This window comes from Lycium ferocissimum, chromosome 8 (genome assembly GCF_029784015.1).
Source record: "Lycium ferocissimum isolate CSIRO_LF1 chromosome 8, AGI_CSIRO_Lferr_CH_V1, whole genome shotgun sequence".
NCBI lineage: Eukaryota > Viridiplantae > Streptophyta > Magnoliopsida > Solanales > Solanaceae > Lycium > Lycium ferocissimum.
The window spans coordinates 31,439,129-31,457,890 of record NC_081349.1 but is presented as its reverse complement, the minus strand read 5'-3'; the positions used below and the strand labels follow the sequence as shown (position 1 = coordinate 31,457,890).

The 18,762-nt window shown below is 35.9% G+C and overlaps 1 protein-coding gene and 1 long non-coding RNA gene across 3 annotated transcripts; one reads left to right on the top strand and one right to left on the bottom strand.

Annotated features, from left to right (window-relative positions):
* Positions 1-1,511: 1,511 nt before the first annotated feature.
* On the top strand, positions 1,512-12,449 carry LOC132068015 (double-stranded RNA-binding protein 2-like). Of its 2 annotated transcripts, none has more exons than XM_059461472.1 (3): positions 1,512-2,018; positions 7,064-7,283; positions 11,315-12,449. In XM_059461472.1, the coding sequence occupies exons 1-3, from the start codon at positions 1,773-1,775 to the stop codon at positions 12,268-12,270; spliced, it is 1,422 nt and encodes a 473-aa protein (XP_059317455.1). In that variant the 5' UTR covers positions 1,512-1,772; the 3' UTR covers positions 12,271-12,449. The 2 variants fall into 2 exon arrangements, with proteins under 2 accessions (XP_059317455.1, XP_059317456.1); XM_059461473.1 differs by lacking the exon at positions 1,512-2,018 and adding an exon at positions 2,768-3,051.
* Positions 7,976-8,765, bottom strand: LOC132068016 (uncharacterized). The gene is made up of 2 exons (XR_009417304.1): positions 8,414-8,765; positions 7,976-8,372 (listed from the first exon to the last, which is right to left on the bottom strand). It is a non-coding gene; the product is annotated as an uncharacterized LOC132068016 (long non-coding RNA).
* Positions 12,450-18,762: the final 6,313 nt, after the last annotated feature.

The window sequence follows — 18,762 nt, the reverse complement described above, 5'->3', positions numbered from 1 at the left end:
ATTTATGAAACAGAAAAAAATGTGAAGAATATATATATATATATATATATATATATATATATATATATATATATATATATATATATATATAAAAGAGAAGAAAAAACATAAGTTGGTTGCATTCAAAGTAGGGCAGTCCCATTTCAACCTTTTCTGCAGTTCATTTATTATAAGGTGTTAAGCTAACAAATTAAGCACGACATGTGAGTTATTTATTATACTACCATTCCCCTAAGTAGGAAAAAACAAAAGTAATCCTTTTTATACCATCATATATTTGTTCAGGTTCAACCGTTAAAGTATTGTCCACGTTGATTAACTTTTCGAGCCTTATGGTTTTGTCCCATCCGGAGAATTATGAACTTATATTTATATGTCCTGACTTTCCCTCTAATTACTATATGAAATTTGTCAAAGACAAGTTTCGCAATGAACCTCCTTTAGAATACCGCAAATGATCCATAGACAGTTAATCTTGAATTATCTTAAATCAATAATTCATAACTTTCGAGTTAATCGTTAGATGAAGGTCCTTTTTCGCCAGCATTTATACGAAAAAGGAGTGTTATACATACAATAATTGAAAAAAGTCTTTTATCTTATTTTAGGTGGATTAGTGTTTATTTGTTCGGATGGAGACGAAATGAAAACTTAGTAACAGTATAGAGTACTTTAGTGACAAATCTATGTCAAGATCTATGTTGTGTGGGCTCATGGAATGAATGCAAACAAAAAGTACTATGCTAAAAAGGCTTCATTTTAATTCTCTCTCGAAGAAAAAAGGTTCAGAATCTCTCCTCTCTCTCTAGAAAATCATTAGATACACTAACAGTTAGTAATATATAAATAAATATTGTTAATCGTGAGTTGATGGGTCACTCGGACGGGCGGATTAAAAGAGTTTAAATATGTGAGTAGAATTAATAGAAAATAAAGCCACTGTATGAGCCACATAGGAAAATTAAGATAAGATATGAAGATTTAATAGAGTAGGAATAAATAGATATATATTATATTTCTTAGATTACAAGAGCAAATATGGTTGGAAAGTTAGATGACGAAGAGAAATATTATTTAAAAAGTAGGGTAAACGGTCAAAAATATCCCTCGAGTTTCATTTATTAGTTAAGTTTGTCCCACGTTATACTATCTGACTATTTATACCCCCGCCGACCATTATAAAAGTTAACAAAATTACCCTTCAATCTATTGAATTCCCAAATTGACCTAAAATACCCGATTTCAATAGAAATTACTCGATTCCCCCTTTTAATATAAGCTTATTTGTGAGAATATAAGAACAAATCTGACTTTTTTTTCCATTTATCTTAGGTGAGGAAACTAATTTTCTTTGCAAAAATAAATAGAGATATATGACTTCATATGATCCTTTATATACATGAGCGACTCTAAAATAGCAGAGATTTTACGTGACTTGTTGTGTGGACGCATGCAGAGAATTAATACTCGAATGCGAACAAAAAGCACTTCATTTAAATTTATCTCTCTTGAAATGAAAAATCCTTCTTCTCTCTCTATCTAGAAGTGAAAACTGTGATATTTAACTTTCTCTCTCTAAGAAAAAAAAAATCATTACATACACTAACACTGTATATATATATATTACAAAACCCTAGCAAATTCTCCGTTAACTCCGTCGACGATCGGACTCCATGTCGATAACGGCGAGAGTAAACGGAGCTCCGATGAACTAACCGGCGCGTGTAATTTACTCTTTTGAAATTCGAAGTTTCTTCTAGAAGTTTCTTGAAATGTATAAAAACCAGTTACAAGAGTTAGCACAAAGGAGTTGTTTCAATTTGCCTTCATATACTTGTATAAGAGAAGGTCCGGATCACGCGCCTAGGTTTAAAGCTACGGTTAATTTCAATGGTGAAGTATTTGAGAGTCCAAATTACTGTTCTACCCTTCGACAAGCTGAGCATTCTGCTGCTGAGGTGGCGTTAAATTCGCTTGCGAATCGCGGTCCTTCTAATTCGCTTGCTGCTAGAATTTTGGTAATTTTTAACGATTTTTTTTGCGAGTTTTAGGGTTTTATGAATCAATTTTATTAGTTTTGTATATATATGCATTTGTGATTATTCGCTTGCTGCTAGAATTTCGGTAATTTTTTGGATTTTTCGCCAGTTTTAGGGTTTTTTTGAGTCATTTTTATTAGCTTTGTTGATTATGCTTTGCCTTTTAAGTGTATGATATATATATGCATTTGTGATTATTCGCTTGCTGCTAGAATTTTGGTAATTTTTTGGATTTTTCGCCAGTTTTTAGGGTTTTTTTGAGTAATTTTTATTAGTTTTGTTGATCATGCTTTGCCGTTTACGTGTATATATGCATTGTGATTATTCGCTCGCTGCTAGAATTTTGGTAATTTTTTGGATTTTTCGCGAGTTTTTAGGGTGTTTTTGTTGATTATGCTCTGCCTTTTAAGTGTATGATATATATGCATTTGTGATTATTCGCTTGCTGATAGAATTTTGGTAATTTTTAACGATTTTTCGCGGGTTTTAGGGTTTTTTTGAGTCGTTTTTATTAGCTTTGTTGATTATGCTTTGCCTTTTAAGTATATATATGCATTTGTGATTATTCGCTTGCTGCTAGAATTCTGGTGTTTTTGATGATTTTTTGCGAGTTTTAGGGTTTTGTGAGTCATTTTTATTGGCCTTTTTTTTTTTTTTTTTTTTTTTTTTTTAAATTACTCTTTTGCTTTTGAGATTGCTGTTTCGATGTTATGGCGCGTGTATTTTACTCTTTGAAATTCAAAGTTTCTTCTAGAACCTTCTAGTAATGTATAAAAACCAGTTACAAGAGTTAGCACAAAGAAGTTGTTTCAACTTGCCTTCATATACTTGTATAAGAGAAGGTCCAGATCACACGCCTAGGTTTAAAGCTACGGTTAATTTCAATGGTGAAGTATTTGAGAATCCAAATTGCTGTTCTACCCTTCGTCAAGCTGAGCATTCTGCTGCTGAGGTGGTGTTAAACGCGCTTGCGAATCGCAGTCCTTCTAACTCCCTTGCTGCTAGAATTTTGGTAATTTTTGATGATTTTTTGCGAGTTTTAGGGTTTTATGAGTCATTTCTATTAGCTTTCTTAAATGTATGTATGTATTTGTGCTTATTTGGCTTAAGTGTGTATATATACATATATATGTGAGTTTGCGTTAAATGCGCTTGCGAATCGCTGTCCTTCTAACCCTCTTGCTGCCAGAATTCTGGTAATTTTTTAGGATTTTTCGCGAGTTTTAGGGTTTTATGAATTATATTTAAGTTGTTAATTATTGTGACTTATTGTACTTTTTATGTTAAAAAAATGTATATATGCAATCGTGATTATATGCATTTAGCTTAAATGTATATATATGCATTTGTGATTATTAGTGAGTTGTTAGGGTTTTATGAGTCATTTCGATTAGCTTTGTTAATTATGCTTTGCCTTTTATGATTGCCTTTTCTGTGTTACGGCATTTAGCTTAAATGTGTATTTAGTAGTTGTGTTGACTGCACCCGCTAACTGGGGTCCTTCTAACTCGTTAGCTGCTAGAATTTTGGTAATTTTTTCCGATTTTAGCAAATTTTAGGGTTTTCCCCCTCATTTCTATCTGTCACATTTTATGGGATAGTTTTCACTTTTCGAGATTCAAAAAAATAAAATAAAAATCGAAGTGCTTTTTTTGGAACCTTCTAGAAATGTATAAAAACCAGTTACAAGAGTTAGCGCAAAGGGGTTGTTTCAATTTGTCTTCGTATACGTGTATAAGAGAAGGTCTGGATCACGCGCCTAGGTTTAAAGCTTCGGTTAATTTTAACGGCTAAGTATTTGAGAGTCCAAATTACTGTTCTACCGTTCGTCAAGCTGAGCATTCTGCTGCTGAGGTTGCGTTAAATGCGCTTGCGGATCACAGTCCTTCTAACTCTCTTGTTGCTGGAATTATTGTAATTTTTGATGATTTTTCGTGAGTTTCAGGGTTTTATCAGTCATTTCTATCAGCTTTGTTAATTGTGCTTTTTATTAGTTTTATATATGCATTTGTGATTATATGCATTTAGCTTATTATATGCTAGAGTTCTGGTATTTTTTCCGATTTTAGCGAGTTGTTAGGGTTTTATGAGTGATTTCTATTAGCTTTGTTAAAGTTTCTTTCCTTTTGAAATTATGTTTCTATGTTATGGCATTTAGCTTAAATGTAGATATGCATTAGTGTGTGTTAGTTACGGAAATGAATATTGCTAATTGTGGTCCTTCCAACTTGCTTGCTGCTATAGTTCTGGTAATTTTTTCCGATTTTTCCCGAGTTTTAGGGTTTTATTAGTCATTTCTATTAGCTTTGTTAGTTATGCTTTCCGTTTGAGATTGCCTTTTTTTTCTTTTTCCTCCTGATGAATATCTCTTTTATGTTCTATGTTATGGCATTTAGCTTAAATGTATATATATGCATTTGTGATTATTGGTTGCGTTGAATGCACTTGCGAATTGCGGTCCATCCTACTTGCTTGCTGCTAGAATTCTTGTAATTTTTTTTTCGATTTTTGCGAGTTTTAGGGTTTTATGTGTCATCATTTCTATTACTCACTCTGTCTCAATTTATGTGATACAGTTTGAATTTCGAGAGTCAAACAAGAAAATCTTTGATCGCGATTTATTCATATGCCCTTTAAATATTTTAAATTGTTAATTATTGTGACTTATAGTACTTTCTATGTAGTTTCTAAATATGTAAATTATTTTTCAAAAAACTTAAAGATTGTATGTTGAAATTCACAGTCAAAATAAAGAAGTTTGACTCTCGAAATTCAAACTGTATCACATAAATTGGGACGGAGGGAGGCTTTCTTAATTAAGCTTTCCTTTTGCGATTGCCTTTTTCAAGTGAATATCTTTTATGTTCTATGCTATGGCATTTAGCTTAAATGTATAAATGCATTTGTGATTATTGGTCCTTCCAACTCGTTTGCTGCTAGAATTCAGTTATTTTTTCCGATTTTAGTGAGTTGTTAGGGTTTAATGAGTCATTTCTGTTAGCTGTTTTAATTATGCTTTGCCTTTTGAGATTGCGTTCTCTATATTACGGCATTTAGCTTAAATGTATATAAGTATTTGTGTTAATTTAGCCATGTGCTTAAACTAGCTGGACATTTTCATTATAGAAAAAGAACTAAATATTGCTAATCGTGGTCATTCCAACTCGCTTGCTGCTAGAATTCTGGTACTTCTCGATCTTAGTGAATGTTTAGGGTCTTTTTTCCATCATTTTTATTAGCTTTCCTAATTACGCTCTTTTGAGATTGCCCTTTTTTTTTTTAAATGAATATCTTTTTTATGTTCCTGGTACTTTTTCGATCTTAGTGAATGTTTAGGGTCTTTTTTCCATCATTTCTATTAGCTTTCCTAATTACGCTCTTTTGAGATTGCCTTTTTTTTTTTTAAATGAATATCTTTTTTATGTTCTATGTTAAGGTATTTAGCTTAAACGTATATATACATTTGTGATTATTGGTTTTCTACACTCTTGGTGCAAAGTTACTTGGCTAGGTAGCAGGTACCCGGTGGATTATGTCATGTGCTTATAAACTAGCCCGGACTTCTCCATTATAGAAAAATAAATAAATATTTGCTAATCGTGGTCTTTCCAACTCGCTTGCAGCTAGAACTCTGATATTATTTTCCCGATTTTAGCAATTTAGGGTTTCATAATTACACTTTTCCATTTGAAATTGGCTGTTTGTATATGAATATCTTTTTATCTTCTATGTTATGACATTTAGCTTAAATGTATTTGCATTTGTGATTTTTGTAAGTGTCAGTGACGATTGGTTTTCTACACTCATGGTGTGCAAAGTTACCCGGGGCTAGGTAGCAGGACCCGGTGGATTATTTGTGCGCATAAACTGGCCCAGACACGTCTGTTATAGATAAATAATAAATATTAGTCATCTATACTAAGACTATCAAAGAAGTGTAGTTGTGTGAAGTCGCGATTATTATTAGGATACTTTAGTTTATTTCCAATTTTTCCTTATACAGATGTTTCCATTTTCTTGTTTTTCCTAGTTTGATTTATAGGAATTTTCCGTCTATGTGAGCTTTGCAAAACATATTTGGTCCCACATGTTACCTTCTCTAAAAAAACAAAAAAAAAAAAAAAACATATTTGGTCCCAAATTGCTGCAGTAGTTTGATAGCTATTGTATAGTAGTTCAAGTATGATGAATTTCTCGAACTTGTGATAGTTCAGGAGCAAGAGCTCCCTGTTATGTGGCTGTTAGTTGCAAAAAGAATAACTAGCGGTTCAGATAGTACCAGCTAAGGTAGGTGTTAGCTGAAAACAATAACTAATAATTTTAGGTATGCTTTTATGGAAGTTACAAATCTATGGAATGGTGATTTTCTTGTGATGTCCTTTAGTAAGTGTAGAATGCAACTGTTGTGGCATTCCTGGAGTCCTCTTCTGACTGGTTTCCCTTGCTTTTCAGGCATTAAAAACCTTAGGTTTTCGTACTGTACAAAGGGAATAAACTGAAACACCACTATTAGGTGGGCAACATAGAAGCCATGTACCCAAAATTCTTAGACTGAGCATTACATTACATTCATTAAGACTGTTCAAAACCCTTACGCCAGCCAAGCTACCATAGTGGTCTGAAGGTGATGCTTCTGTTTGTTAGGGTTCTAATTTTAGATGGTCAGGTCTGAAGTCCAGAACTTCTAGAGGACATTGCCAATTTCTGATGGTTCTCTAGGTAATTAGACTCAATATGTAAAGTTGCATCATCATTTCTGTATCTAAGTAAACTTAAAATTAAAATAAATCTAAATTTCTCCGACCAATATTATAGAAATTATTCCAGTAAAAAATGATAGCACTGGTGCAAGTGAGCCCAATGTTGTCACCATAAATTGTGAGCTGCGTGGATTTTATGCGGTACCTGATTGTTTTAATAAATTAATATATGGTGCTTGGACTTAGTTGTGAAAGAATAAGGCTTTGTGGTTGCTTCTGATTGGAATTTTGGTTTCTAATTTCTGTATGACCATGATTTTGTAGGATGAGACGGGGGTATATAAGAATCTTTTACAGGAAGTTTCTCAAAGAGTAGGAGCATCATTGCCAGCATATACAACATTTAGATCTGGTCTAGGACACCTTCCTGTCTTTACCTGCACAGTAGAATTGGCAGGCGTCACATTTACTGGTGAACCAGCGAAGAATAAGAAGCAAGCTGAAAAGAATGCAGCTATGGCAGCTTGGTCGTCTCTGAAATTATGTAAGTGATTCCGATGTTTATGAACCAATTGATATTTACTGCATCAGTTGTTTGGGAACCTTGTTTCTTTATGAAGAAGTTGTCTTAAAGCTGCACTGTGTCTATGCGTGCATGTGCTAGTGGGGCTTGTGGAGTTTCTATTAAAAGTTCCTGTGGTTCATAATACTGTATTTTGAGTCATGATGCATAATAGCTGTTGAAGATTGCTATTGATTTGAACAACAGTTTGCACAGATGGTAAATGACCAATGACTGGTAGAATGATACATCAAATGCTGCTTGGATATTTCACTTCAAAATTGTCAAAGTACATATGTGCCTCTGCCTCCGCACCCCTTTACCTTCCCCCCCCCCCCCCCCCCCTATCTTTTTGCATTGTTGTAAGTCAGGGCCTCATTTGGTGGACTAGCTCCTTGTGGGTGGTATTATTATTTTTTTTTGTTGGTGTGTGTGGAGGGGGGGGGGGGTAGTTGACATGTGTGGTTCACAAATATGCCTCTTGGTTTGGTTGGGCGACAAACACAGATGCATTCGCCTTTTTATTTTGTCAATGATGCTGGATGTGTTGGTGTTATCTTGTTTGTTCAATTTTAAAGAGTTGATGGAGAACCATTGAGTTTGATTTTCTCCTCTAGTTTTGTTGTGCGTCAGCAAAACTTGGTTGGAATTTTTTTTTCCGCGAAAACCTCCCGTTTTTCGGATCAATTTTCAAGTTTGTTTATTTATTTTTCTCACTGTACTCTCTGTAAAGAAATGGATCTTGGGACTAACTCAATCCCAAAAGCTATCTATAGAGGTGAGGATTGCCTGAGCCATGTAAAGAGACCATCCATTTCTTTTATGCTCGATGTGGGACTCTTCACAGTCCCGTTCTATTGATATTTGGTTGTCAAAAAACATGGGTGTCTTGCAAGTTGTTCCATCAAATTAGAGGTCAATGGCTTTAATCCTTGTTGGTTGGCGTATGGTGGTAGCTACAATGGGAGATTAGTGTAATATATCATTTCGAACAAACATAAGGGGGGGTGATACGTCGCCCGGAAAGTTAAGGTGTGTAAATGACTTTTCCAGACAAGTTTAGGGGCTAACCTATGTGTAAATGACTTTTCCAGACAAGTTTAGGGGCCAACCTATGTATTTTTCCCATGTTATAACTCCTAATTCTTTTGTAGCAAATCTTTTTGATAGTTCGACTGTTATACCCAGTCTAACTTAAACACTCGACTTTACAACTATTGTGATTGCGAGAGAAAAGAGGGAGGTGCCTTACCATTTGGCGGTTGAAAGCAAAAGTGCTTTCAGGTACATGGCTGTTAGCCTCGTCCATGACCGTCAAATTTGAAAAAAGTCTGCCAAGCATGTGTCACTTTCTTACGTTAGGTAAAATGGAGACCAAATAAGTATGCGTCTGATACGCGAAGAATCAAATCATAGAGATAGCGGATCTTAAGATGCGGAAAAAAAAAAACCTCAGCGACTCGAAGATTGCGGAGTCCGCGCCCGTGCTGAAAGTGAAGAAGTTTTTCTCTCCTTTCAATCGAGCATGCCCACCTTTAGGACTTCCCTTCCTGAAGTGGAAGTAGGAAAAAGAAAAGCACACTCGATTAATTACCATGTTGTATTATTAGACAAAAAGCCATCCGCAGGAGCTTAAAACTAATATCTTGCTGAAAGGCCTTTACTCTACGCCAAGTCTTTTTGACAAGGCACCAACTTTCTTTTTTGATACGTGAGTAGCATTTCCTTCTGCCAAGAAATAGGCTGAAGATCGCCATTCACGTACTATTCGTCTCCACTGAAAAGAGCGTCTAGAATCTCGGGAGCTTAAACATAAATGCAAAAGTGACGTACCATAAGGCTCCTCTCTCCCTCTTTTTTAGCCAAAACCATTTTCACTGAAGGAGATAACATGTTTCAAAAAAAGAAGGCAAGGAGATAACAAAGATAGGCGAATGACTTGACTATGTATAGGTCGGGTATTTTCGTGAGCAATAGGCAACATACATCCTCTTATGAAACTGGTGGCCGTGTGTGAAATCTTTCAAGTCAAAGGGAGGCCTGATTAGAGATTATTGTTTACTCTAATCCAATCCAGGTGGTTTCGTATACCAGCACATAGGTGTTCTAATTTCCTATGACTGAGTCTTTTTGGCTTATGTGACATTGTCTTCTAATGTATTGAAGAGGGCGTCTCTAATTGGTGAAAAGTGGTTGGGTGTCAAATAACGACCAATCCTGGCCTGTCAGTAGTTGGGCACTAGATCCCTTCTGACCTGGAGAATGTGTAACAATTGGTCGAGGTTTGCTGAACCAATTGGTTGCTTCTCTAGTTGAAGTATCGGGCCCTTTTTTGTTGCCCAAGTTTCACTTCGGAATACCCCATAAGGGAATTTTTTCTACTTTCCCGAATCTTCACTTTAAGCCACACCGACTTTCTTTTCGTCATAAGGCGTGGAATTAGACTAAGGGGTATCTCCATAGGAACTAGTCCCTTATATTTCACATATAGGAGATCGAGACACAACTCCAGGCCTCTGTGGAAAAGACGTAGATCAATCGCCCTAGATAGACAACTACATTGAGGGTCTCTACTAGTCTATATTTTCTTTGATTTCTTCCACCCGTAAGAGAAATTATCAACCTAGGAGGAGTGCAAGTTTCAAATCTAAGTAAAACCGATTCAACAGTTTATGATATAGATAGATAAATAGATAAATGCACCTAAAATCAAATATTCGAGCCAACTTTTGTAGAAAATTCAGACTTTTTGATTTTCCAACTAGGTTCTATTGATCATTTCCCCTTCTCAACAGTTATACCTTGTCTTAGTGCGTCTTTGGCTTTACGATAGAAAGCTCGCTGAGAAAGCCATATTTCTTAGGTAAGCTTTATTTGGCTCGGAGCATTAATTTTCCATAATGAATATGCTAGTGCTATTTGTCAGTTACCTTGCTGTGCTTGAAAAGGTCCCTCAGTTCCCGGCAGCACCTCGAGGTGCAGCTAGTTGTCTTACATGAGACGAGGGCTATTCCCCACTCCGTTGCATGTCACCTTTCGCTCATCCATTCCAACCCGCATTTCTGCCTCTTGGTTCAGTCTGGCGACACACACATATGTATTTGCCTTTTTGTTTTGTCAATAATGCTGTATGTATTGGTGTTATCACAGCTAGCTAGCTAAACTCAAGTACTATAAATTTGTAATGGTTGAGCTCGATTTCAGGTAAATGTTAAATAGCGTTAATTTTTAATCAGTACAAGCAAATAAACCAGTTCGATTTATCAAGCTCAATGATATATTATTTCTAGAAAACTAGTATTTAAAAACTAAGTAGTTGCTTAGTATATTTTTACACAAATTCTTGCAAGGATCATCATTGATTACAAAAGGTACAATAGTTGAGAAAATATTTATGCTTCAATATATTCATATGTGCGTGTATGTGAGAGAATACAAGCTCAAAGCTCTGCTCTATTATAAAAAAAAAAGGGGCTTGCTAGAGCTTACTTGACGAGCGAGTCAATTACTACTCTCAAGGGTGAGTGATACTATATTGCAGCCTGAAATTCTTATTGAACAATGAAAAAGATTAAACCAGATATGGCAATTTCTCTTCTTTCAGAGCTTAGTGACTCTCGCGTCTGGCCAACTCATTTGAAAATGATAAGCTTGGAGGTGCAGTGATTTCCAACTTTCTTATGACGAACTTGATGGAGAAGTATTTAAGTGCTAGAATTTGATGTTTGCCTGAATGTTTACAAATGTTTATATCATCAGTGCTGCATGGTTTATCAAATTTTAGGAGAACTTCCAGTGCTGCAATCTAATTGCTTGATTATTTGTGCTTGCAAATTAATATTTTTAGTTTCTAAATTTCAATTAGACTGATATACACCTACCGATCAAAAAGAATTCAGTATATTGATATTCTCTTCTTATACCAGTGATAAGCTTTAATTTGTATCTTACAATCAACAATAATTAGGTGCACTAATCTGCATGACTTATTTTTTTTTTTTTGGGTGCGTCAGTGGCACAGCAGTCTGAAAGTTCAAGACCAGACCGAGTAAGAAATGATGAGCAAGAGCATGTAACTGTTGCACGTGCACTACAAAAGTACATTATGAAGGCAAGGTTGGCTAGAGCATCATTCCCAATTAAATTTCCAACACCTAATCCAAGACCATCAAGTGTACAGCAGCTTCCATCTACTACATCAAAACTTCTTCCCCTAATATGTCCAAGAACGGTTCCTCGTAGTAGACCGGTCAGTCCGTTATGTCTAAAACCTTCTTCTCAAAGTAGATCCATTGATACTACTGGAAGCGACGCACCATTGAGTCCAAGGACTGCTCAAACAATAAATAATATTATAAATGACAGCTTCTCTATGGATAGTCACAGGTTTAGACCGGAGAAGTTCCCTGCTGCTGGTGCAGCACCATATATTCCTGTCGGGCATTTTGGCTCGCACCATCGGATGGCTCCTCCGGTGACCATACGGAATTCAATTCCTGTTTTTTCTGCGCCGCCACCACCTCAATCATCTCAGTCTGCAAGGATGATAAGGCCTCCAGGTATGAGAGTGGCTCCACCTGTCTGTATAAGGCAGGCAGTGCCGGTTTATGCTGCACCCCCTGTTCGGGCTGCGGAGCTCCCCACATTAGATACAGCACTTCAAGTAAAGGAGCCTACCTTTTCTAAAGCTCCACCTGTTCAAGTCGAAGAACCACTAGCTTCAAAGGCACCTGAAATTCAGGTACATGAAATACCAACTTGTAAAGCAGTATCAGGCAAGGCAGAATTGCCACATGACCATTCTGAAGAGCAACCATTTGCTCAAGTTCAACCGACTAAGAGAGAGGAGCCTATTGACTTGGAAGTTTCAAGGAGCACGACAAGGCCAGTGGAAGCGACCGAGATTGCAACTGAGGAGAAGCTACATGAGTCTCAGGAAATTGAGAAGTTGAAACAACTGAAGATTTGATGTGATGTGATGTCGGGTATGGCATGTTTTGAACTGCCGAACTCTTCAATAGGGGCTTTTGTTCTGGCTTTCTGGGATTTAATTTGTAGTTTATGTAGTCTTAAATATATAAGTTCCTTTCACATTTTTCATTTGGAATAGTTTTATTGAGATAGCTGTAGCTGCCTTTTACCGCTGTTCTCCGATTTCCATTGCAGGTTCATTACCATTTACCAGCAATCCTAGAGAAATTACTTGCAGGTAGTTGGGTACTGAGTTATAATACCAGTCAATGTAGTTAGTAGCTATAGACGAGTTTTGCCTCGTGTTTATGTGCTTCTTGTTTCATTGCAATCCGTCGCAGACAGAGAGTTAAAAACCACATTGTGTTGTCTCCAATGGATTCCAACTGAGGAAATGAAGTGGACAAAGAAAACCACATTAGATTCTAATGAAGCATTATGTACATAAACACAAGGCAAAACTCTAAGCTATTCCTTCTGTTCCTCTTTTTGACAATCGTGGAATATAATACAAGTGTGCTTGCCATGAGGCAAAACTCATTCCTTTCCTTCTGTTTGACGATTTTCGGTTATGACACCTGATTTTACTTTGTTAAGAGTGTACTTAATAGGAAAAATTTATATTGCTTCTACGACGGAGTCCAACGACCCAAGAAGCACCTAGACATGAGGTAAAAACTAAGCCATGACATGAGGTAAAAACTAAGCCATTTCTCCCTCTCTCTTTGACGATTGTGGGTTGTAACGTATGCAATGTTTTTGTTTAACTAACATAGAGTTCGGATTCCAGCAAAGCAACTAAGCTTAAATTATTACATGTACTCTGGACACAAGCAAAACTCTAAGCTATTCCTTTTTCCCCTCTTATTGATGATTGTGACTATAACAATAGTTAAAAGAGGGGAAAAAGGATAACTTAGAGTTTTGCCTCGAGTAAAGAATCATGTGTTATAGCTTACCATCGTGTATAGAATCATGTGTTATAGACCACCATCGTGTAAACAACAAGCTTATATATGCAAGGCAAAATCCTAATCTATTTTCCCTTCTCTTTGACAATCGTTTAATATAGCACATGCATTTTTTACAAGAGGCAAAAGCTAAGCTATTCCTTTGTTTCCCCTTTGTGGCATTCGTGGACTATAGCACATGCATTTTTTACACGAGGCAAAACTCTAAGCTATTTTTTCCCCCTCTTTGACGACTATGGGCTATAACATATAGATTTTTAACACGAGGTAAAACTTATTTTTTTTTTTCTTCTTTTTGACAATCGTGGGCTAAAACACATGCATTTTCTCGACGAGGTAAAGCTCTAAGTTATTTCCTTTTCTCCTCTCTTTGACAATCATGGGTAGCACAAGATTTTTTACTCTATCAAGAGAGTACCTAATAAAGTAAAAATTTCACATTGCATTTGAAACGGATTCCAAAAATAAAATAAAATAATCAATGTTATAAATACAAGGTAAAACTCGAAGCTATTTTACCCTCTTTTTGACATCCGTGGGCTATATAGCACATGCATTTTTGACGAGGATAAAACCCTAAGCTATTCCTCTTTTTGTCTTTTAACGATTGTAGGCTATATCACATGATTTTTTACTTTATTTGGAGAGTTCTTAATGAAGAGAAAAAACCAAAAATATGTCCGCAAGGATTCCAGGAAAACAACAAGCACATAAACACGTGGCAAACCTATAAGCTGTTTCTTTTTTTATTTCTCTCTGTGGCATTCGTGGTTTATAGCACATGCGTTTTTGACACGAGGCAAAACTCTAAGCTAATTCTTTTTTCCCTCGTCGTGGCATTCATGGGCTATAACACATGTGTTTTATTTTTTTCCTCTTTTTGACGACTATGGGTTATAACAGATGAATTTTTGACATGAAGTAAAATTTTAAGTTACTTCTTTTCTTCCTTTTTTTGATAATTGTGGGCTATATTACTGTTGATTTTCAAAAAGAGGCAAAACTGATGGTACTCCTTTCTTCCCCCCTTTTCACGATTGCGGGCTATATCATGTGATTTTTTACTTTATCAATAATAAAGTAAAAAATCACATTGCATCTGCAACGAATTCCAACAAAACAAGCTTATAAATATGAGGCAAAACTCTTAAGCTATTTTCACCACTTTTTGACAATCGTGGACTATATAGCACATGCATTTGCGAAAAGAGGCAAAACTATACTATTCCTTTGCATCCGTGGTCTCTAGCACTTGCTTTTTTGAGACGAGGCAAAACTCTAGCAATTTATTTTTTTCGTCTTTTTGCGACTATGGACTATAACACTTAGATTTTTGACACGAGGTAAAACTCTTAAGTTATTTTTTTTTTCCTCTTTTGGACAATCGTAGGCTATAGCACCTGCGTTTTTGACAAAAGGCAAAACTCATGCTACTCCATTTCCCCCCTCTTTTCATGATTGTGGGGTATATCATGATTTTTTATATCATGATTTTTTACTTTACTTAGAGAGTACCTAATAAAGTAAAAGACTAACATTGTGTCTGCAACAGATTCAACTAAACAAGAAGCTTATAAATCCAAAGTAAAACTATAAGTAATTGTTTTCCTCTTTTTTACAATTGTGGGCTATAGCACACACATTTTTTGGAAAAGAGGCAAAACTCTAAACTATTCATCTTTCCCTTCTTTTTTTATGATTGTGAGTTATAACACATGATCTTCGTCACATTGCGTCTGCAGCAGATTCCAACGAGGCAACAAGCATATAAACACGAGGAAAAACTCAAAGCTATTTCATTTTGTCCCACTTTTTGGCAATTGTGGGCTATAACACAGATATTTTGACACGAGACAAAACTCTATGTTATTTCTTTTTTTCTCTTTTTGACAATCGTGGGATAGAGCAAATGCGTTTTTGACAAGAGGCAAAACTTGAGCTATTCCTTTTTGTTCCTCCTTTGACTATTGCGGGCTATGACACATAAATATTTGCTTTATTAAGAGAGTATAATAAAATAAAGAATCACATTGCGTCAATGGATTTCGACAAAACAACAAGCTTAAACAATGAGGCAAAACACAAAGCTATTTTTCCCCATATTTTTTCAATCGTGAGCTATAGCACATGCGTTTTTTAGAAGAAGAAAACTCTAAGCTATCCCTTTGTACCCTCTTTTTGACGATTGTGGGTTATAACACACGAGTTTTTATTTTATTAAGAGAGTACTTTATGAAGAAAAAAACCAAAACGTGTCACAAGGATTCCAGGAAAGCAACAAGCACATAAACACAAGGCAAAACTTTAAGCTATTTATTATTTCCTCTTTTTGACGACTATGGGCTATGACACATGAACTTTTGACATGAGGTAAAAATCTAAGTTATTTCTTTTCTTCTATCTTTTTGACAATCGTGTGCTATAGCACATGTGTTTTGAAAGGCAAAACATGATTTTTCATCAAAGAGAGTACCTAGTATAGTAAAAAATCACATTGCGTCTACAATGGATTCAACAAAACAAGAAGCTTATAAATACGAGGAGAAACTCTAAGCTATGCTACCCTCTTTTTGACAATCATGGGCTATAGCACATGCGTTTTTATACGAGGCAAAACTCTAAGCTATTTATTTTTTCCCTCTTTTTGACGACAATGGACACATGGATTTTTGACATGAGGTAAAAGTCAAGTAATTTCTTTTTTTCCTCTTTTTGATAATCGTGGGCTACAGCACATGTGTTTTTTTACAAAGAGGCAAAACTTACGCTACTCCTTTTTCCCCCCTCTTTTCACGATTGTGGGCTATATCACATGATTTTTTACTTTATCAAGAGAGTACCTAATAAAGTAAAAAATTACAATGCGTCCGCAACGGATTCAAACAACAAGCTTATACACAAAGGCGAAATTCTAAGCTATTTTTTTTTTCTCTTTTTGACAATCGTGGGCTATAGCACATGCATTTTTTACAAGAGACAAAATTCTAAGCTATTCCTTGTTTCCCTCTTTGTGCCACTCGTGGGCTATAGCAGATGTATTTTTGACACGAGACAAAACTCTAAGCCATCTATTTTTTCTTCTTTTTGACAACTATGGGCTATAACAAATGGATTTTTGACACAAGGTAAATCTCAAGCTATTTCTTTTCCTCCTCATTTTGACAATCGTGGGCTATAGCACATGTGTTTAAGAGAAAGGGGCAAAACTTATGCTACTCTTTTTTTTCTCCTCTTTTCGCGATTGTGGGCTATATCACATGATTTTTTACTCTATCATGAGAGTCCTATATAGGAATAAATCACACTGTGTCTGCAATGGATTCCAACAAATAACAAGCTTATAAATACAAGGCAAAACTCGAAGTCATTTTCCTCTCTTTTTGACAATCGTAGGCTAACACCCACCGAAAACTCAAAAAATCATGTAGTTGTGTTTCATGACCCTAAAACCTAAAAAAAAATTGAAGTTAGTCATTGCAAAATAATTAGTGTCGATCATCGGACCGTTCTTGATGGACCCGCCAACTTTAAGGCCAATCGGAATCCAGCGTCCGAATTCATAAAAAACTGTGTGCAAAACACCCCCCGAAAACTATAAAAATCATGAAGACGTGTTTCATGACCCTAAAACCTCAAAAAAATGAAGTTAGCCAATGCAAAACAGTTAGCACCGATCATCGGGCTATTAGTGATGGACCCGCCAACTTTCAAGCCAATCAGAGTCTCGCGTCCAAATTTAAAAAAAAACTGTGTGCTAACGCCACCGAAAACTCCAAATGTCATGAAGTCGTGTTTCCTGATCGTAAAAGAGGCAAAACTCTAAGCTTTTCTTTTGTTCTCCCTTTGTGGCATTCACGGGCTATATCACATATGTTTTTGACATGAAGCAAAAGTCTAAGCTATTTTTTTTTTTATCCTTTTGACGACTATGGGCGCCGAAAACTCCAAATATCATGAAGTCGTGTTTCATGACCCTAAAACCTCAAAAAATTGAAGTTATTCATTGCTAAACAATTAGCATGAATCACCAGGCCATTAGTGATAGATCCGCCAATTTTCAAGCCAATCGGAGTCCGGCATCCGATTCTAAAAAACTGTGTGCTAACACCCACCGAACACTCCAAAAATCACGAAGTTGTGTTTCATGACCCTAAAACCTCAAAAAAAATGAAGTTAGTCAATGCAAAACAATAAGCATCGATCACCGGCTGTTTGTGATGGACTTGCCAACTTTCAAGCCAATCAGAGTCCGGCTTTCGAATTTCAAAAAAGTTGTGAGCTATCACCCACCGAAAACTCCAAATGTCATGTTTCATGATCCTAAAAGAGGCAAAACTCTAAGCTTTTCTTTTGTTCCCCCTTTGTGGCATTCACGGGCTATAGCACATACGTTTTTGACATGAGACAAAACTCTAAGCTATATTTTTTTCCATCCTTTTGACGACTATGGCCACCGAAAACTCCAAATATCATGAAGTCGTCTATCATGACTCTAAAACCTCAAAAAATTGAAGTTATTCATTGCAAAACAATTATTATAGATCACCAGGCCCTTAGTGATAGACCCGCCAATTTTCAGGCCAATCGGAGTCCGGAGTCCGATTCTAAAAAACTGTGTGCTAACACCCACCGAACACTCCAAAAATCACGAAGTTGTGTTTCATGGCCCTAAAACCTCAAAAAAAATGAAGTTAGTCAATGCAAAACAATAAGCATCGATCACCGGGTGTTTGTGATGGACCTGCCACCTTTCAAGCCAATCAGAGTTCGGCTTTCGAATTTCAAAAAAGCTGTGTGCTATCACCCACCGAAAACTCCAAATGTCATGAAGTCATGTTTCATGATCCTAAAAGAGGCAAAACTCTAAGCTTTTCTTTTGTTCCCCCCTTTGTTAGGGGTGCTTATCGGGCGGTTCGGTTGGATAATTGTGCTTAACGGTTCGACTTATCGAATATCGATTTTTAAATATCTCAATCCGCTAACCAACCAATAAGATATCGGTTGGTTCGGTGTTGATTTAGCGGTTAACGGTCGGTTATCGGTCGGTTTATCGGCTAATCAATAAAGTATATGAGATTTTTTTTTTCCTTCTATTGCTCGGACTATTGCATCAATACAAAATTATCAAAACACAAAAGGCTCAATATTGATAATGTATAGGTAGCAAACTCACATTTGACCCTATTTGCTTCACATCGCAAGATTTAAATGGATGTATTACTCATGGTGGGTATTCTTGGGACACATGATTTTAAATTATTGGAAATACGAATTAAATTTTCACTAAAGTACCGTTATTAAATAAACTGTGCAGATTAAGTATGAGATTTTCATACTAAAGTGTGTCAATGTCCATAAGAAAATTTATTTCTTTCAAACAACCACTAGTAATTCTATCTCGTTCTCATCTTCGCCATAGAAAAGGGAAGAAATATCCAAAGAAAGTAAAAATGTTTTGAATGATTCTAGTTGGTTACATGAGATAATAAGAAACAAACACCAGGCAGAAGTAATAAGGA

What these genes read in the sequence shown, in the direction of transcription:
- LOC132068015 (XM_059461472.1), top strand. Translation starts at nt 1,773, where the DNA reads ATGTATAAAAACCAGTTACAAGAGTTAGCACAAAGGAGTTGTTTCAAT. An exon ending in CGCTTGCTGCTAGAATTTTG is followed by an intron (nt 2,019 to 7,063) that starts GTAATTTTTAAC and finishes ATGATTTTGTAG; the next exon opens with GATGAGACGGGGGTATATAA. An exon ending in TTGGTCGTCTCTGAAATTAT is followed by an intron (nt 7,284 to 11,314) that starts GTAAGTGATTCC and finishes TGGGTGCGTCAG; the next exon opens with TGGCACAGCAGTCTGAAAGT.